This window comes from Callionymus lyra, chromosome 4 (assembly GCF_982586985.1).
Source record: "Callionymus lyra chromosome 4, fCalLyr1.hap1.1, whole genome shotgun sequence".
NCBI classification, from domain to species: domain Eukaryota; kingdom Metazoa; phylum Chordata; class Actinopteri; order Syngnathiformes; family Callionymidae; genus Callionymus; species Callionymus lyra.
Genome location: NC_141821.1, coordinates 28,554,788 through 28,576,175, shown reverse-complemented (window position 1 = coordinate 28,576,175; position 21,388 = coordinate 28,554,788). Strand labels below are relative to the sequence as shown.

The 21,388-nt window shown below is 39.4% G+C and overlaps 1 protein-coding gene across 6 annotated transcripts; it reads right to left on the bottom strand.

The window, feature by feature from the left end:
• Positions 1-727: 727 nt before the first annotated feature.
• On the bottom strand, positions 728-21,068 carry arhgef11 (Rho guanine nucleotide exchange factor 11). 6 transcript variants are annotated; one of them, XM_087789545.1, is made up of 42 exons: positions 19,629-21,067; positions 18,403-18,417; positions 17,250-17,341; positions 16,489-16,593; positions 16,303-16,352; positions 16,081-16,138; positions 15,507-15,703; positions 15,341-15,412; positions 15,095-15,202; positions 14,840-14,888; positions 14,543-14,580; positions 14,330-14,422; positions 14,012-14,080; positions 13,670-13,774; positions 13,374-13,472; positions 13,207-13,249; positions 12,994-13,090; positions 12,455-12,577; positions 11,696-11,719; positions 11,442-11,568; positions 11,257-11,350; positions 11,080-11,109; positions 10,815-10,944; positions 10,526-10,732; positions 10,348-10,395; positions 10,056-10,204; positions 9,754-9,894; positions 9,307-9,383; positions 8,567-8,692; positions 8,361-8,478; positions 8,142-8,290; positions 7,215-7,290; positions 6,963-7,145; positions 6,809-6,890; positions 6,597-6,677; positions 6,437-6,492; positions 5,757-5,900; positions 5,031-5,258; positions 4,747-4,851; positions 4,349-4,638; positions 3,195-3,327; positions 728-3,124 (listed from the first exon to the last, which is right to left on the bottom strand). In XM_087789545.1, exons 1-42 carry the CDS (start codon positions 19,661-19,663, stop codon positions 3,075-3,077), a joined length of 4,296 nt encoding a protein of 1,431 aa, XP_087645671.1. In that variant the 5' UTR covers positions 19,664-21,067; the 3' UTR covers positions 728-3,074. The 6 variants fall into 6 exon arrangements, with proteins under 6 accessions (XP_087645671.1, XP_087645675.1, XP_087645674.1 ...); XM_087789549.1 differs by lacking the exon at positions 10,348-10,395 and having other exon boundaries at positions 19,629-21,068; XM_087789548.1 differs by lacking the exon at positions 11,080-11,109 and having other exon boundaries at positions 19,629-21,068.
• Between the last annotated feature and the right edge of the window lie 320 nt (positions 21,069-21,388).

The window sequence follows — 21,388 nt, the reverse complement described above, 5'->3', positions numbered from 1 at the left end:
TCGTTTAACTGGAGAGATCCGGACAAAAATACTCAAATAAAAATAATAAAACTGCTCTTTCTCTTACTCTCTCCAACCTGCAGCCAGTGGGCTTTTTGTAGCCCTCAGAATACAATTTAGTGGCCCGTCCAAACTTTACAGTGAATGCAAGGTAAAGATCCAAAAGCTCCTTAAATTTGAGCAACGGGGGCCATTTTCTGATCTTGTCATTTTGGAGGAAAAACATCCATCGTCTCATGCCTGAGGGCGATTTATGGATGTAAGGCAGCATGAAACAACAGAAGCTTATGTCATAGTTTGAGATTTATTTGTGGATATGCTTTAATGTGGTTTCAGCTTAATGCTGCCGTCATGTTATGTATGATGGACTCCAGCGGATGCTTTGGTCACAGCTTATGGGATCTTTAAAAAAAAGCTTAATTGAATAACTTAGTTTATTTCATTTTAAAAGGACCAGATTACTGTTTAACACAGTACAATGCATTCTTACGTTAACAAATCAGAAAAAAACCCCCAATTTGAATCAAAGGTCTACAAGAAACCTAAAGACTGACATAAAGTTGAAGAATAGACGCAGAGGAAAAACAGCTGACCGCTCACTTAGTAAGCAATAAACGTTAAATTGTCTTTTAATAATTAATGAGAGAAAGAAACAACCATTACCATCTCTTCTCACACAGCCACAGTTTTAATTCAACATACAAAGCAAAACACAGAAAAGACAGCGTTTCTTTTTCCAGTTTATTTTTTAATCTGACAAACACCAACAAACTTTTTCCTTCTGTGCAGCTAAACCATCTCACCATTTGTCAAAACGAGGGAGAAGAAAATAATTTATACATCCTTTTTTTTCCGGTAATATCTACAAAAATAAAATCAAATACCAGGACTAAGGCTTTACAGAAAAAAACATATAAAACAAGTGGATCTGACCTCTTTCTATATTACATCAGTGAACAAGGTTTGCTTTTAAAAGACACAGAGACGACGAGACAAAAGTTAATGTTGTGTGTGTACAGTAGTTTGCACTGTGCAGAGAGGCTCATCGTGTGCAACTCAAATAATTCAACAAGAAAAAAGGAATCAGATTTAGCTTCAGTTAGGAGCCTCAATGCTGATGTGAATGTACGAGACAAAAGTGTGAAACAAGAGTGCAAGGAAACTCAAGTGAAGAGGTAGAAATTTAAGATGGAAGAAAGATACTAATTTAAGTCTTGGACAGCTCAGACCAAGTGATGCATTCGTGATCTGGTTTTTATTTAACCTACAAAAAAAGATTCATGGTCTGATAATGAGCTCTTGTCTCGCTCAGCGATCCCTTCATAGAACTTTTCTTCATTTTAGTACCTTGGAATTTTTTATAAAAACTAAACATATAGAGCCAAGAAATGCATCAAACACTCTCTTGGCTCCGTCTAAACAGTCAGCAAACGAATGACGTGTCAGTTTGACGGCTACTGGTTGATTCCATCCCGCGTGGAGGCTAAGGAAACTTAAATAATTGTTACATTCCTCAAAACCTTTTTTCTTTCTATACAATGGTCGCTGGATGACATGTCAAACTTAAGAAATGAAAAAAAAAAAATTGCCATGAACTTGTTCTTGATATTCAGTAGAGCAGCATCAGCATAAATAACAAATGTAGCCAGAGGTCTGTCCACTTGGTTCATCTTCAACCTGCAGCTTCTCTTAGAGTACAAAGATGCAGTTTATGTTCGTAGTATTCACTCATTATGATGTTCAATTGAACATCATCATTTAAAGTCTGATGAATTTTGTACTTTGCTGTTACTGTGCTGCATTTCACAGTAAATATCGATGCTCATCAGACACTAAAAACACTGTAACAGGTGATTTGCTACATTTTCACAGACAGAGGCGATATCGGCTCAACACAAGAACATATCCTCATGTTTTGGAGAACTATATATTTTTCCACATGGTTTTAATGTGATTTGTTTTAAAATGATTAACGAAACGGGTCAAGCCACGTCTGATTGGCTGAATCTTTAATGATCTATTGAGGATCATAGTGACGACCAGCTAACCCTCTGTTAAACAGAAATCAATTCAATCTTCATTTACTTATTTAAAGTCCATTTTAGAAACAATGGAGCCAGATATGTTATGCAATAAAAGGAAATTGAACACTCGTGTCGAAGCATGTTTGTGTAAATGTAGCAAACGCTTTCATTGGTTAAGCCTGATATAAATGAAGTTCAAAACATTTGTTAGACTGAGTTTCTAAATCGGAGGCTGAAATAAAAGTGTTCCTCTGGGCTGATACTTGGAAAAGGTAAAAAAAAAAACGCTGACTTGGTGTTTTGGGGTGTGAGCACCTGCCCTAGTGTTGGCTGGAGGCTAAAAGAAAGTTGCTGGTTCACACTTGCTGTTCAGTCCAGGGCTTGTTGATGACAGCAGCAGTTTTGGGTTGAGTGACTGACAATTCAAGTTTTTAGTGTGTTTCCTGCAGAATCCATTTTGAATATGTCTGGTGTTAGTTCGCTGAGTTGGTAGTTTGATCTCTGAGAGGCACTGAAAACCATCCGCGGGGAAACAGTGCAGTAGATGTTGTCGCAGTAACTCTCTTCTCACAGCTCTACTGACTTCGCTCGCACAAAACCTGATATCAACAAGTCCTTTCTGCTGTTGCAGGTCAAACAGTGGGGGTCAACGGGGGAAGCCCAAGTGTTCCTGGCTGGTGCCCTGCACGCCTCCGCCAGGACTCGCATGACGCAGAGAAGCATTATGGGTAAAGTGCTAGGGTGATGTGTCCCTCTCGAATGAACTCTGCTTCAGTCCGTCACGTACGACTCATGATTCTCTTCACACTTGCATTATTTTCCCACCGCTGCTCCTGGTCCTTCTCCAAGGTGCTTTCCTCTATATCCTTCATCTTCTGCTCGCGTTCTGATCCTGCCACGACTGAGACAACAGAAATGTAAACGGCGGCGCCAGGTTTTTCAACTCATGGCTGGTGCATGCAGAGGGCGGGGAGGCGAAATCTAGAGGTCGGAGTCGGAGCGTCGATCCCACCAGAGAGTTCTGTGTGAGCTCCACTCACTGCACTCAAGCTAGAATCCTGTCGACTGTATCTTGGGCTCAGCGGGACTCGTCTCTTTACCTGGAGGGATGAACACGTATAAAGTCAGGTTTGGTTTTCTGTACGAGGTTTGGCTTATGTTTCCACTCACCGTCTACGGATCCTCTGTCCAGAGAGGGCGTCCTGGAGACCGACGCAGAGTGACTCGGTCCTTCTAGAGACTCCTGGCTTAGAGACGGCTCTCGGAGGGTTTGTAAGAGTTTGTGATGAGCTTTTTCTATTTCCTGTCCAACAACAACAACACAAGTGGTTACAATCTGAATACTGTCCTGGCAGCTGATGGTGAAAAGCTGAATCTGTTTGTCTCAAGGTGATGGTGCCGTTTAAATAATGATTAAGTAATAATTTCAGAAATATTTTTGTACAACAGATACACATTGCAACTATAATATAGGCAAGTATGGAAAACAATGACATCACATCCTGCACTTTGCACACCTGGTTTAAAGGGACATGAAACATTGATATGAAGAAAAAGGAAAACCTTGTTAATGTGATTATTTTGTAAACTTCTATTAATGTGTTTCACTTCCTGTTTACGATTGGCTGACGTGCGGTTATTGCTTTTAAAATATCGTGTCACATTATTATATGGTCCATGTGACCAGGTTATATATGGCCTTTATTGAAATGAAGTCTTGATGACATGTGAACTACTTCTCCTTTATGTAGCTCAGACAGATCCTGTTTGGGTGAAAATCAATGATATGTTACTAAAAATACCTGCCGTGGTACATGTTTGTCTGTTAAGAAGTCAGTCAGTGCTCGTGTGAAGAGCATCGTATGAACGCTTCAAAGTTGTACTGTGATTAATGCTGGAGAAAATGAAACTAATCTTCACATTACAATATGAAAACAAAATGAGTTAAAATGCAACACTGTGCTGCCTTCAGGGACACAAGTGTGAATGTAATTGTTTACAGCTGATTAATTATGAAATTAGTTTTAATTGTCCATTACGGTTATATCTCTGCAGGACTCAAGCTTGCTTTAACCAATCACAAAAGAGGATCAGGGCGAGGAGAACATAAACGGAGCAGACTGAGATAATGATGATTACATTTCTATGGGACGTCAGCAAATTCTTTGATGGAATCATCTCAATAAAATTAATAATCATTTGAATTGAAGGAGTTGAAGTACTACCTGCTTTAGAACAACTTTTCCTGAAAATAAATACATAAATAAAAAAGAAATAGGTTGGCTCTATAAGACCTGCAGTGTCTAGCATGAAGTATAACCCACCTTCAGTTTTCGTAACTTGCTCATCAGGCCCTCGATGGTGTGAAAAACCTCATCTACGTTTTTGATCACATGACTCTGCTGCCCGGTTTGCAAATCATCCATTTCCTCCTCCAGGTCCAGATGCATGGTCTCAGACTGGTGGATCTGTGGTGCTTCATCCTCCGCGTACGATGATGTCATTTCCTCCAAACTCTGAGGGAAGCTGTTGGCCGTGGGTGTGGCGGGGTCGTCGAGGTCATCAGTGGCGGTCTCGCCCTGCTCTGCCGGCATGACTAAGTAGAACATGTTGCCTGCAGCACATGATGAAGACGCCGTCGGTTATGAATAAAATCACTTTTTAAAAACCTCATTTGCGCTTGAAAAACCAAAAAAAAGAGTGCATCAGTGGATGACATTACCCTGAACTCTGGCCTCGCCGGATTTGGATGATTGTTGCAAGAGGTCGTTGACATCATCAGTGATGCCATCATTGACAGAGGAAGAAGAAGAACCCGCAACCATAGCTATGCAGAGGACAGTGTGATGAAGAGGAGAGTGAGTTCACATGAGAGTAAGGAGAGTAGAAACTGCAGCAAGTGGACCATGCAGCAGAGTGCGCCAAGTATTCAGAGAAAACATGCAGTGCAGATTATTTTTAAATAACCCTGAAAAAAAATAAATCTTTAAGTGATTTGTTTTCTACCTTTTCGTACAACATGAACACCGTTATTGTCCGTGTCTGAGGCAGTGATCTCCTCAGACTCCCACTCGGAGGTGCTGGAGCTGAGGACGGTGTCGGCAGAGGCCGGACGCTTCTTTCCCGTCAGCGAGCTTCTCTCATTGGATGTGTCGTTGGTGGGAGTGTCGTCCGAGTCATGGCTCCAACCATCCTCGTCGAAATCTCGCAGGATCAGCTGCCGCAACGTTTCAACTGTGACGGCATAAAGTGAACAATCATGTCAGAGTGGTGCGGCACTAAATGTAGCACATCGATCTGCCACGAGGGGGTAGTATATCTCCAAATGAGTTGAAACACGTTTACATTAAAATATGCTTTTTAAAACTGTAGCTTCCGAAATGTTTTCAGATTTTCACCTTAAATTGCCGTAAGAATATAATACAAATATAATATGAATCAATGAGACACACATCAAAGTTAAAAAGGACTTTGCTGGAGAAATGTACAGCTGTGCATTGTTACATTAATTCAAATATGACATAATTTTTGCAGAAAAACTGCTTATATGATATGGATCATTGGCATAATTTATATTTGGGACAAATCTGTGTTAAGTCTTATATGTTGTTTTTTTAATTATTACTTTTTTTAATTGACACCTAAGGCTGAAAACATTTAACAATTTATACAAGTCATGGATGGATCATGTTACATGTTTTTATTGAAGTCGTGTTATTAGAAAAATATTACCGTCTTGTAAAGCTGCTTCTGCGACACCAGTAGTTTGTCGTTCAACATCAATGAAAGATCCTTGTTGATCCGTCGACGTGTCGGCAGAGATGTCGTCTGATGAATGAGTGGTTATGGAATCTGACTGCTCTGTCAGAGAGGGGTCTGAAGGGGAACACCAGGATTATTTAAGTCAGGGCTGTCACACTCAATCACACAAGGGCCCAACGCCTTTAAGCAGTCCAAGTCACAGGTTGAACTGAATGTATATTTACAGAACAGAAAGCAGGCGTCTGATTTCCATATTGTTCTTTGAGTCTTTGAGGCTCAATCCATTACAGTTATTTCCGTGTTTGTGCTCCTTTCCCCCATCTTATCTTAAACTCTGGCATCTTCATAGGTCACCACTGCAAAATGAACATCTGCTTTGATTTTTAGCCAACAATCTGATGACTAAGCGTTCTAGATTTGGCCCCTGAGCCATGAGTTTAACACTAAGTTAGGGGAAAAGAGAGGAACATAACTATTGTTGGATGATTTCTGAGAGTAGAGCAGAGGAGAATAGCAGCACTACTTTTATATTGTTTTTGAACCACACATACAGTACACTATACCATAGTGTTTTCTGCATTCACATCTCTTCGTTAACATCTGTGAAGCCACATACAAATGAAAAGAAAATAGATGGTATGAAGTTTTACCTTCATACACGCTGTTGTCAGTTGAGGCACAGGGTACGCTGCCAAGACTGGGGGAACTGAAAAAGAAATCATGACATAAGACCAATGCTTAATGAGATAAAGTGAATGGTTTCAAAAAGTAAAAGGTTGAACGGACTAGTAAGAGTGTGGATTAACTCACGATATTGGCATGGCACTGTGATTGGTCATACGTGACGAACCACCCGCTGATGCGATTGTTTTTTCAAGTAAATCTTTCCATCTGCGTGAGAGAAAAGTAAAAATAAACCTGCAGTTATAACAAGTGGAATCCAAAACACACACACACACAAAATGAGGAAAGTTAAATTCTCATATAATTCTACTACATGTAGATAAAACTGTGACGCTCACGTGTTTTTTTCAGATGATGTTCCAGCCACCAGCTCATAAATTTGGCTCTCATTAGTGCTGATGACGTAGAGAGCCTTGTTATCTGTCCAAACAAGACACAAAATGAGATGCTGTACAAATACGGGCTTTTAACCTGTGCAGGTATCAACCTTACCTGTCGCTACTGAACGAACTAGTAATGACTCCAGTTTCACCAAAGGGCTAAAAGAGATCTTGCTGTCTCCGCTCACTCCTCCTCCACCACCGAGCCAGCGGGATGGATACCGGAGCTGCAGGCGCTCGTCTAGGCCTCTTTGCAGCAGCACAAGGCAGTCGGAGAGCAGCAGCGCTTGGATCTCTGATCAAAGGAAAAAGAAACGTGAGCGGAACATCAGCAGTCGACCACACTCCACCAGGAGCTACTGACCTATCTGCTTATCTTTGCTGACTTTCCAGATGAGGGGTCCTTCGTGGATCATTTTCTTTGCGCTCAAATCCAAATTCTGGAAGAAACACAATTTTATTTCAAGGGAAAAGTCTCAAAAGCACATAAATTAAATTGGGAAATCAGTAGTATACTGTATACTGTATACTGGAGTATTATGAGGGGACTACTTTTTCCAGATTAGCAAAGAAATGTGTTGGTGACTTCTGGGCTAAAAGATTCTTGGTTGATTTTTATAAAATCACATCCTATCTCACCTTAGTCGACATCAGTAATAGATTAGAATTTAATTGATAAAACGAAACATACACAATCAACTACCGAAAATATTATATTAATTCAGATGAACAGATCTTACTCGATATGGTTTCAGAATGATTTACTTTTTAGTTGGTGCTGATGTTGTAATCCATCATGATGTCATTGTACTATGTTATTGTAGTTGTTGATAATGTTGTTGTCATTGACGTTCTTCTTTACGTTTTGTATTACTACCATGCTCTTCATTGCTGTTGTCGTCGTCATTGTTTATTATCTAAAGCCCTTTGTTTTATAATTTTGTAGATGCAGTTTTAAATTAAGACTGTGTTCATTAAAGTTTCTAAGAATGACGATGCGTCTCTCACCTCCCTCTAGAGACCAGACATGACGTTGGTCTGATTGACGCAGTCAGTTTCTTTTTAAAATATATATGGGATTGAATGTCACATTCGTGTTTAGCTAGTTCTGATCTCTAGTATAATGCTTTAATTTATATTCTTAACATAACAACATGATTTACGTGTGACACTGCGCGAATGAATCGATCTGAATTTGATATTTATCAATAAATACACAAATGTATATTTTCTCATAATTAAGTTAAAATCTATTTTGTCATAAACACACACACACAACAATTTCAGCTACCTTGAACTGAGGAGCAGCATCCAGTCTGCGCTGGTATTGGCTGAGGCGTTGTCTGTGTTCCGTTTCCCTGACGACCTCGTTGACAGCCTGCAGGATGCCTCGACAACAAGTCTGGGCTCGCTGGAGTTTTGGTAGATCGGCTGATCCAGCTGCAGAAAGGAGTCAAGTGGTTAAGCACTTTGTAGTCATCATTGTTGAACATCTGTGCACATTTCTTACCCTCCGTGTGTTTAATGATATTGTAGAGCAGCAGAGGATACTTTGTAAGTCTCTGCATCTCTGACACCAACAAGTCTTTGAGCTGCAGCCTCCGACAGTGAGGGCTTGCCTCGCATTCCTGAGTGAACATAAATTATTATCATCTGAGACAAGTTCATATTAATCACACAGTTAAAGGTGTATTATTTCTACGGGTCGAGTAGTACCTGAATGATGTGAGCGAACCGAGTGTCTTTTCTTTTTTTGTTCTTGATGAGCTCTAAAGCTTGCGACTGCTGGCTGCAGAGCTGTGACACCTGTTCCTGGAACTCCTCTCCTGATGCACCTTCGAACTGAAAAGACAAAGCATGAGAATGAAGCTCCCATAGTGATTATGATCCGTCTGCAAGAAACATCTTCAGATTTATTTAGCTGGTAAAGGGATCTGTGCGTCTGTCTAGGTGAGATGAAACATTTTGACCCATCAGCTGGAGTTGAGCTGCTGCCTCACATGCTGACAAACTTTCAGACAGATATTAATATGTGGCTAAAACCAAACACACATGTATTCAGTGACAGTTACTTTTTGAAATGATTATAGTGCAAACAAAAATGTATGACAGAAACCTCCAAGAATATAATTTAATTTGCATGTACGTATTTTATGACCAGCTGTATGTGCACATTCTACAGTTAAGAGTGAAAGTGGGAAGGCAGCCAAGCATTGTCTTAGCAAGGGATGATTATTCGCATTTTGTGTGAGACAGCATTGCAATGGAGTGGTTGCATGTGGTAGCATACAACTTGTTTAATCTGTCTCTATTTCAGTGTAAAGAAGGTACGACTGATGTGGATTTTGGTGGAGCTTGTCTTCAGTTTACCGTGTTTGCATCAGTGCAATATCACTAAAGCTAAGTGAGACGTGACTAGTAGGTGGATGTGCATGCTTAGAGCTCAATACACTTACTCTTGCCAACATAACATCCCCAATGTCCTGAACAATGAGAGATTCTCTCCTCTTCTTCATCGCTTCACACAGACTTTCTGCGTAAAAACAGAGTTCATATTGCATTTGTTAAAAAAACATTCACCTAGATGTTAACAAACATGTATCAAGTTCAAAATTAACCCCTAGAGCAAACATTGACACTGTAAAATGAGACCTGGTTCAACAATAATTAATGTTTACATAGTGACGTAGCGTCTTGGGTACATGTTGACCCAACACTAAATTTACTACGATAACAAACAAACGAAGAAGCAAAATCACAAATGTTCAAATGAAGCACCATGACAAGAAACCTAACGTTGTTACGAAACGCTTACATTTATATCATGAATGTCACAGGCTTAGCTTTACTATCCTCACTCAGAACGGCTCAGACTGAACACAGGTATGAAACAAGAAACTTACCATGGAGTTCATAGACCTGGGGGAGGTTAGGAAAGATGCAGGCCAACTCGTCTGAGTTTAACACCGAGCGCATCTTCTGGAAGAAGACCTGGTCCAGGACCCGTAGCGTGCGGAGGTGAGAAGCCTCAGTGGTGAATAACTCTGAGGCAAGGAAGGGCAACAGGTCAGTCTCAATGACAACATGAAAGGCATTCTGTATATTTAATTGTAAAGCCGCGATTTAATTAATAATCAACCGACCGACTACAAAAAACGGGTTGTTCTTAAATGCATCTATATCAAAATGTATGCTTCCACATTACCGTAAATGACTGCTTGTCTGTCCACCTCTTTTGGGCTGAGCGTGGCGAGCAACTGAGGAGGAACCGTCTGCTGCCAGTTGTGACCATCACCTAAATCCTCTTCCAGAGCGACGGTGTCGGGCAGCAGAGCCAGAGGCGACTCCATACTCCTGTACACAGTTTTGGAGTACATTTGTGAAATGGAGCGATGGCACATTTTCTAAATGGACTAAAATTCTACATTCTCGTGTTTAGTGGTTAGAAAAGCCAGGATAACCACTCAGTAACTTTTGGGGATAATGTGATGACTCACCTTCGTCGAGACCGAGGTGTGTATGGGGGTGTAGGGTTCTCTAGAGACCTACGTTTAAGACAGTGGAGAGAGAGTTGTAAAATCTATCATGTATGAGGCCAGTTTTGTCATGGATGTCAAGAATCTACCAAATGATATTAATAGTTCAGGGACATTTTTTAAGGAATCCATCTTGTACCGAGCAGAGCTGCTGGATGCAGACGACGAGCCACTGTGCTGCAGCGGCCTGAGGCTAGGACCCTCCCTCTCTTCTCCGCTGTCCTCCATGTCGACGTCACTGCGAGACCGTGGGACCGACTCGTTCCCCGACCCCATGCCCCGACGTCGGCCTTCGCCTTGAGCTTTCAGAGACTCACTGCGTGCCAATCGTACCAGGACAGTAGGGCTGAAAAGCGAAAGTTAAATTTTAAATGCTTAATTTTAAACCAACATTCGTTAAACAAAAGTAGGATAAGTTGAACCCTCACCTGTCCATGCTGTCTTCTCCTAAGCTGCTGCTCGTGGACAGCCTCTGGGGGTCAACAGTCTCACCACCTTCTTCAGTATCTGTGTTGTTCTCAAAATGCTGGATGATGTTCCTTACATTTCCAGAACGCACTGCACATGAGGAAGATTAAAAAGAAGCTTAACACACGTTGAAGCGAATGTTTGGTGTTAGTAAAATCAAACTGCAGAAAATGGGATGTAGTTGGGGTGTTGCAACACAATTCTAACCAACAAAAATAAATATACCTTCAGTGGGGGACAACGGGATATGGAATGCTAAAAAACAAATAAATCAAACATGAATAAAAAGAAAGGGGATGAAATCAAATCATGATACAAATCAAATCATCAGCAACTTTAACAACAGATGGACAACAATTGACATGACAATGCGATGGTGTCAGCATGTGCGCTTGTATTTACTGGACTGAGTTGTGGACCGGGGTTTCCCGATGTATTTCAGAATAGGATTCCTCTTTTTCTCTTCGCCGTCCTTCTCTTTTTTTGTGCCACTCAGCTGTGAACAGAGAAGTGACTTAGCAATAGCTTGAAGGAAAATGGTTGATTAACTATAGGTAGACTACTATTCAATTCAGAGCTTAGCTGACCTTTTTTGTCTTCAGGAAAGCGAGCCACTTTTCCTTCTCTGTGCTGAGACCCGGAAAAACCTTAGAGTCTCTTAGTTTGATACCCGAGTGACGAAGATAGAGATGCACAACCGACGCCAGACGAGAACTGATTGTGAGGTCCAACAAGGCAAAGAGCAACATAGAAAAGGAACAAAGTGTGTCAAAAAACAAACAAATATATCCTTCTAAGTTAAAAAAGTAAAAAAGAAAAGCTAGCAAAAGTCATTATTTACCTTCTATCCTCTTCGTGCTTGGATCTAGATTGGGAAAGAAAAAGCACATAATTAAGTCTCGTCGACAAGGATATAAAATGTGACGAGTGTAACACAAATCACTTCAGCAGAATATTCCAGCATGAGAATTCAGCGCAGCAGTCATGTGACAAAAACAGCCAATGTGCATGGACTGAATCAAATAAATGTCATGTGCTTTCCAGGATGGGCTACTGTCCTAACGACCTTTGTTATCAGACGTCTTCTGTTGCTTTGTTATCTCCTTTTATGATAGCATCAACTCAAGTCTGTTAAGCCTGACTCGTGACCCCAGAGGAGAAAAATGGTACCGGGCTTGTGTTATGTAAGTATACGTAGGTTGAAGATTTCCGTTACAAAGGTAACAGACAAAATGTTATATTTCAATTCAATAATTTAATGCATTCAATGTAACTTTTCATGTAATAATCAAATCCTTGATAAACTGAAATCCATCCCAAAGGAAATACACTAGTGTGTATCAGAGTATGCGATGTGAGACAATACTTTAACTTAAAAAAAACAACAATCCAGTTTATGTTGTTTTTTTTTCCAGAAGGCGGCATCAAACACTTTATTATAGAGTTCATAATTGACTGCATTTACAATGCAAAGATGTTCAGATTCATACGATGAATAAATAGGACGGATTTGATTTTTGTTTACAAAGAGTGATGGGGTGCCACAAATCAGTCATCTAATATAGAAGTGTCTTGAACACAGAATTTTTGAAACACTCACAGAATTTCCCACAGGGCTGTGACCTGTTTGTCCACCACTTGCTTCTCCTTGAGTGGGTCGCCGTCTAAATGCTGCAGGTCACCTTCTCCGAACAGGGAGCCGAGGCCCATCATCTGCTTGCTCCTGTTGTAAGAGGTTGGTCTTTGAAACATCGATTACCCAAAAACACATGTTTTGTTTTTTTTACATGATTCACATACAGTCAGTAACTGTTGAAATCGTCTGACAGGAAATATTTTTGAGACCCAGTATGATAAATAAACGTCACCCATATCACCGAAATTTTCCAAATTTCTATTTAAATTAAATATTGTTTTATACTATAAATATGTGGTTTAATTAAGGATGGGCTGAGCAACGTTTGGTCAGACCTCGTGATGAGCTTAAATTAAGGATTTAAAATCTGAAAAATAACCGAAGGAGGTCAACGTGAAAAAAAAATCCTGAAATAAAAAAAAAATGTTTGTAGAATTCATTTTTGTTGGTCCATGACTGAGGTATAGAATTAAAACATGCAATGAATGAAACGTGTGCACAACCTGTAGTCCTGTATTTGGTCGTGGATATCTGGCAGCACCTGCTGCTGCAGCTCTGATAAGGGACCTCTGATGTCTTCCTGTGCATGCAGTCGACCTTCTGCACACACAAGATTTTACAAGATCAATTTGTCAGATATTTTAGGGCAATGAGACCTTTGTTTACAAATTTAACACACAGACGGATCTTAAATGTGGGGATGAATCTGGACATACCAATATCTGTCAGGTACTCCTCTCTGACCTTGATTTTCAGAGGCTGAAGGGAAAAACAAATGTATTGTATTATATTTTTATGCATTATAAATGGATTAAATGCAAGAATGAGAAAACAATTATTATATAATTGCTGCATTAAGGCTGTGGTAAAAGTCAGTACATACGGCGTCTGGGTCCAGAAAATGTGAGCAGATCTGAGGTGCTAGTGAACGGGCATCTTTAGGACTTGCACCGAGGTACGCTTCCACTGACAGGTAGAACAGCTTGATAATGAAAGAGAGGGGGTGGGAGGGGTTAAATGAAAAGTGCAAACATCTTAAACACAGTCTGAAAATACTACTCAAATATTTAAAGTTTAAAAGGATTACATTGGGAAACAAAAACACATAATATCAAGCATTTCCTTTGAAACGGATCAAACCCCTAATCTAACATCAGTTTTTATTTTAAGGAGCATTACCAGAGGATTAGGGTCCAGAAGCTGCGTGAACACATATCTCATGAAGACTGTCATGTGTGCCGGGCGTAGCTTCAGCAGCTCAATGTCTTGGAACGGACCATCCATCTGAAAAAAAAGAGAAAACAAAGTGATGCAAGACTTTAGATAATAATTAACTTAACTAGAAAGCATGATCAAACCATTAATATCCATCATTGGTAAACAATTTCTCATAAAAAGCGAGTGTTTCTTTGAGAACATTCATCATAAACAAGCTAAAGAAGACAAGCAGTCAAGTAAAGGTCCTTCAGTCAGACCTTGCTGAAGTAACTTTTGTCCGTTCAAATATATTCAATCACTCACCTCATTAAAGGCATAACAATCATCATCTTCATCCTCTTCCTCTGGACCAATGATCTGAGGTCTCCCAACCTTTGAACAGAAACACAGATGGATAAATTAATCATTAGCCAAAAGACAGATGTTGTCATTTGTGTGAGCATACATAATAACATCCACAATAAAACATGTAATTAAAGTCATCTTAGAGTGATGCAGCTTGAAAGTTCGAGTTAAAAGAGAAGATGCGGTGCAACGTTTAAAAAAAACATGCTTGAGGATTACAATCTATCAAAATGATAAACTAGATACACAAATATATACACGTGCCGTCCATCTCACCGAATCAGAGACGGTGTGTTTGCCTGAGCTCTGCCGTTGGAAATTGGGAGACTGGAAGGAGGGCGAAGGGGAAGAGTGGGGGCTCTCAAAGGCCTGGGAAGGAGGAGGGTGCAGGAGGGGAGGGAGGGTGTGCAGGAAGGTGCGAGTTGGGCAGGATGAGTGGCACTCTCACGAACATGCATCAGACAATAAAAGATTGATAATGAAACTCACTTCAATGTCTCCTTCACTCGAGTCCATTGATAATCGACCTGTGAGGGGGAAATTAAATGAAGTAAATATAAGTACTAGAGTCTGTTGATTCGAGTGTACTAAATTTTACTTAATTGACCATATATTAACCAATCAAATTTTAATCAAATGGCAAGAACAGGATCAATGATGCATGATTTGTGTCTGCTGCTAGTTCTTACAGTTCATAAATGAACAACCCATAGAGAGTGTTAGCAAGGACATGTTAATCGTCAGTATTCCAGATTAGGTTTATAGTTAATCTGAAAGGATACATACCTTCTCCTGCGTTGACATAATTCGTGATAGATTCACACCTTGTTCCTTCCTGGGGGGAAAACCAGATGTAAATGATCACATTAGCAACCTTTAAAAAAATCTTTATTATCATTACAAGCAAGTAATTAATAATCTGTCTATTCCTTGTTCACATGTAATAACTCTTGTGTTTGTGTTAGGTTTTTAGTTTGGACCAAAGTGAATTTTAATATCTTACCAAATAAAAAAAACATACAATTGTTGGGATTTTCTTACCACATCCTGCTGGATTTTAACCCTGACTTGGTGAGCTCTTCTTTTGGCACTTTCAATCCGCTCCTCCAGAGAAGTTGACGGGTTTCTCAACTGCTCTTCCATCAAGTCCTTTAAATAGAACCCAGATCGTAAGTCATCCATGACACACATTGCAATAAGGCAGAAATAGAAACACAGAAAAAAGGAGGATATGACTTCTATTAAATAAATGAATCAAGCATTTAATAAAAATATGTTTTTACTAACCTGCAATTCAGATTCTTCTTGCTCCAGCATTTTCCTGAGTATCTGAGTGGCGTGTTTTTGTACCTCTGGGTCCTGAAAGACATTTGAAATAGAAAATAAGAAGGTTCCACCAAACAATGTTTAGGGGTGACCCTAATATGTCTGTTCAGTGAAAGATGAGGTTCACCTGTAGTGGTTTGGGTCCAGTGATTCTTTGGGAGGGGGTGCTAGTGAGTCCAGAAAGAGACGGGGGAGGGGGTGGGGATGGAGTCTCTCCACCCAAAGTCTTTTGATTAGGTGAGAGGTCAGTTAGGAGGGGCTCCAGGGGCAAGGATGAAGAGGAGGGTGGGGGGCCTTGCAGTGTCAAGGCAACATACGGTCCAGCTGTGAGAAAAGAAACATTTTTTTAAATCAAGTGTCTAGCACTCTCAGCACCTTGCATATTTTTATAGCTCACTTTTTACAACAAGGAACCATCACTTTACTTTTGGCGGAGAAGTGTAAAAACTGAAATGGATCAGAAATCGAAACAGGAAGTCGCCAAAATCCCACTTGATAATTAAAGATTTAGCAAGTAAGTGATTTATATTTGTAGATGAAACAGTTTCACAGTTAAATCAGCTACAAAAGCATTCAAATGCAGGTTTGAAAAAAATAAACTATTTTAGCTAAAAGAAGCAAACATTAACATATATATATAGAACGTATTAAAAAAATTAACAACATTCAGATAAAGGTTCGCTTTTAAAGGTTGGACTTACATTTGATCAGCTTCACAACCTCCTGGTGGGACATGGAAGACACGAGAGAACCATTCACCTGAGAACACAAGAACATCATTAGAATGACTGGAATTATGAGACTATATGTACCAATTAGTAAAATAACCATTATTTGGTAAAGAATAAACTACACACACATAACATATTCCATTGGCCAGAACGCTGACTGACTGAAGAGTTGCTTTTGGTTATAAAACCCACCTTGATGATGCGATCCCCTTCTTGCACCCCAGCTTTTACTGCTGCGCCCCCTGGAAGAAAGATCCCATCATGAAATCACAGACATTTGGAACTATTGTCATGAGCAGGACTCATGTCATATTTGCAATTTTGATAATATAATGTTCTTCTTATCTGTTACTGAATCGACAATGGTTTGTCACTTACCGGGTCGCACATTCTGCACTAACTTCACTCGCTCTCCACATACTGTGAACCCAAAACCAAGCTGGTCCTTCTGTACGACCACACATCTCTGCACAAGGCCAGTACCTGAAAATGAAACAAATAATACATATTTTTTATCTCTACTAATCAACACTGATTGAAGAAAATCACTGGGAGAGAAAAAGGAACAGAAGGCAACCAGAGGGAACTTGAATATGTAGACAAATAATCAGATTTGTTAATATGTGTCTTTGTTGTAGTGTTAAGGTGTTCATAACAATATTAATTTAGATTAGGTTAGGTAGAACTTTATTGAAGTTATTTTCTTTATTGAAAGTTGTTTTTTTTTTCCAATTAGCCACAGCAAATAGAGCAATTTTTCATTAAAAAAAAAAAAAAATTAAATTAAATTAAATAAGGAATTTACTAAATATTAAGTCATATATCTTACACAGTAGGGCCTTACTCTTAACCCTTAAGCGTTATCTCAGGGTCAAGGTGACCCAAAGGCCTGAAAACAAATGTGTTGGCTTCAATATATACATATGCAGTGATGAAGGTCGTTCACCACTGGGGTTAACTACTTTCAATCTGAATGTATTTTATGAAATTTGTGGTTAATTTGGAAAAAAATTGTAATTTCTCTTACACCAAGGTGTATTGTGTATTTTTTTCATGAAACAAGTGTGTGTGTAAAATTTGTACTTCTGTCCTATGGTCGCAGAGAACACCCGGAGAATAATACAAAAGAAAATAATTACCTGAGCTCTCAGAACTTATGTCTGTCAGAAGTTCCTTCTGTTGTGGGGCAGACAGTTTACGATCGGAGTCTCCTATGGTTAGACTGCTCAGCCTGATTTGTACAGAAAGTATAGGGGAAAAGTCAACAGAATACCAACAGTATTTTAAAACAAGACTAAATCATAATTTCAAACATGGCGGAGGAAGCAAATTTAAAATTGTTTCACACATATGTAGAGTCTTGAATCAGATCCAACAGGCAATCCAATAATAGTCAACTTGTGTTACCGGCTAACACAACTGTTGAAAATCATGCTGGCATGCCAGCAGTGGAAACACATCACATCAATAAAAACACATGCAATTTGTGGGAAACAATTGTAAAGAAATCAGCAGAAACATCCAAAAATAGAATTATTGGCTAAATGCTTGTCTGTGCTCTGGAACATTATAAGGGAAAATTTACCAAACAATCTCTTAAGATTCTTCCTATTTCAGGGCAATGACTCTGGTTTGGAGTTTTGATGTACAAATCAGTGCATTGTTGTTAGAGACACAGTGACACATATGTATTTATGGAAGCCAACACATTTGGAGTGAACGACTCCATGGTGTGTCTTTGAAATTATCACGGCAGATGTATTTATTATGCCTCCAATTATTGCAACACATTAAATGTAAGTGCTATTAAAATGTTGCAAATAAAGGTTTACCGTCAACTGTGTAGACAAGGAAGATAGTCAATATTGGGTCCAAAATATGAGTGTGATCCAGTACTTCTGAAAATATGTTACATGGAATAGTCTATTTTGTTTAACATGAAAAACCCTTGATTTAAAATGTAATTAAAATTGTTGAACATATGTGGTAAACATAAGAAACAAGCCAAATTATAGCTGTGACCAAACATGTTAATATTTTATCAAAGTTCAAAGATCTTGAGTGAGCAGGTATTTCTGATATACATTTATAAGAAAAGTGGATTAAACACTGTTATTAGTATTGTTAGTAATAGACACAGTGCATTATTGTCAAACTTAAAATACCAGTCCATTGTGTTCAATCTTTTACTGTATGGTTATATATTCTTCTCTAGAAATTCAAAAAAGGAGATTTTAAGGTCGAGCCTTGCAGTATATATTTGGAAAAGACAAGACAGACAGGAAAACTCACCAAGCGGCAAAAGGGCTGAAAGCAAGGTAGACAGAAAAAAAGCAATTATTGTGAAACCAAGTTAGAAAATTAATATAATAAGCTGCCTTCAGCAAAATAATATTTTCAAAGATCATATCATATTTAAGTTTCAAATATTGTTTATGTAACAATGACAACACTTTACATTCTTCTTTACAATCTTAGTGTATAAATATCTCTTCAAAAAAAAATAAACAACAATTATAAAGTTCAGTCCACGGGCTGATCTATACAATTGCTGCACTATATATAAAATTGGTATTTATTTCTGAATAGTAATCGTAAATAAATAAACACTACAATGTGAAATCACAATTATTTATAAATAACACTCTGTAATTGATTAATAATTTAACTTTATTTTGCTAATTTTCTATGACTTTGAAAACACAATAGAATTTTTTCAATTTAAAACATTTTTTCACATTGTACACGCTAATGTTTGAACTACATCACAACAAGTCACAAGGAAAAAAAAGCAGCCAAAAAGAAATGTCCTTATTACCTCCATCTACACTAATTGTATCCAACATTTGCCACACTGGCAATATTTGAATGCATTAAATCAAGCAGACAATACTGATGTGACAACTTCTCTTTGACTTCAAAAAGAAATTCAGGTCCTTCAAGTTATTAAGTGTTACACATCATGGAAATATGCACTACAATGGAAGAATAATAACAATCATTGTTTTCGCTTCAGCTATTGATACAAGGCCTGACCGGCCAGTTGTCCTACCTGAGCAGGTGAACCTTTTTCTTAATGACTGCCCTGATGCCATGACACAGAAAGTACAGGACACAGCATGAACACAAACACAGATGTAGATGGGAAAGGGTATTATGAAGACAGAAGAGTCACACAGATGGTCAGTAACGGAGGACGACACCGCTGGTTAATAACATGAGATTAGATGGGTTTGAAGGGTTTCGGTAGAATGGAATTTATAGTGACAACAAACCGTTGCGAGAGCATTTCATTCAACTGTTTCTCTTTCTTTATGTGGAGTATGGATGTTAAAGAGAAGGCTGGGGCAGGAGCCTTTTTCACTTCTCACCTCTCTGTGACTGTAAACAGCCTGTTTGACTAGTTTTTCAAGACCTGACCTCAGTCAGATGAAACATATGATCATTCCATCTGGGAGGGCTACATTGTGTTTAGGCAAAAAGCAACCGAAACTCTCGGTGGAGCAGAAGGTACATACCTGTCAAGCGTGGAGGTCGGTTGGCGAAGACTCATGTCTGCAGCCAAGACTTGACTCTCCTCTGCTTCCTCTGGTGTAGAATAAACTCTTGTCACTGGGCGGCGGGTCTCCCCATCTTCTCGCTTTTCATCTTAGGAAGTCCACACAATGCTAGAGACCAGTGAGCATCAGGTAGTGGGCTGGGTTGGGATCATAAAGAAAGCTCCATCCTTCACACCATTGATCCAGTTAAGACAACAGTAAATGGCTGGTAAAGTGCTGCAATAATGTTAGAGCTCAACACACGACTGTTCCAGTGGTTGGTGTGGACATGCGAGGATCCAGGGCGATGTTCAGTGTCTGTTTTCGCGACGATCATAAATGATAAATGAACGGCTGATATGTCTAGCTCTGCTGCGGGAGATCAACAACTACACTGGTGTGTGGATTGTGCATTTACATCTACTTTAAACCCGTGCGTAAGATTTGTGCAAGAACGTACCATAATCCCAGAACACTATATAGGTACTACTTTAAACAAAAGGCTCGCTTCGTATTCGTGCATAGATTCGTTGAAACACTAAAGAAAAAAAAAAGGCTCAAACTGGATTGATAACAGCAGTGTTCGTGTGAAAGTGGTTGCAAATACCAATTAGCTTTTAATGGAATAAACCAACTCTTTAAGTAACCTGGGAGCAGGTTTGCTATCCGTGTCTACACTACTGCTCGCATCCATACAAACTTACATAGTTGTCAGTGTAAACAAAACCCCTAAGACTACCACTGGGTGTGCAACGGTGGCTAACGAATTAGCTAGCTAGTTGGCAGGTCAGCCGACAATTAAAACACGTTATGTCATTGGGTTGATACAAACGAAAGGTGCTTTCAAGTAAATCCGAATGTTCTCTCTATGTTCGATTCGTGGCCCTAAACCTTTGTGTCATATTAAGGGACCAGGGCCATCCGAAAAGCCGTCTCGCTAGCGCTAGCTCGCTGACATTAGCTTAGGGCCGAGGTCGAGCCGCGGCATGGCGTTAGGATTCAAGCCGCCGGCCAGCACACTGTGATCGGCTCTGAGCCGATTAAAGGTTCCGTAGAGAAAAAAAAGTAAAAAAAAAAAAAGAAAATCCGTCAATATCGTGCTTTCGAGAAAAATTTAAAGTATCCAGCTCTAGTGAGTAGCACGGTCCAGTTTTCGCCCAAGTCCAAGCAGAACTCCACCTTAGCTCCTAAGTCCAAGACAAATGTTCCGTCCAGGGCGTTTCATGGTCCGTCACAGTGGAAAGTACATCAAAAATATATGTCTCTGTCACTTCATATATGGCTCCTCACTCGGTCGCCGTCCTTAATGTTCTCTCTGCAGTGTTGTTATCCTGCTGTGGATCCACCATCATGTCCCCTGAGATCCACACAAACAAAACACAGCACACCGGCGCCCGCATCTGCAGCGATACTGTTACTGCAGGGACATCCCAGCCTCCACAGTCATGCCAGGGGAACAAGAAGCACCTCAGCAATTAAGATTTGTAAATGCACAGTTGGTGATCTGTGTGAATAAAATTGTATCTATCTATATATCTATCCATCCATCCATCTAAAATAACCCTAATCTAAAATTTCATATTTGTATTTTTGTCTTCACACATACAGTTGCATTTTAAAATATATAATTTGATTTGCAAAATAAAAATACATTTTCCAAACCTGAGAGTTCTGAAATTATATTTGCGTTTGTAAATAAGCAATTACACACATTCAAAATCTGCAAATGAAACCGAGTT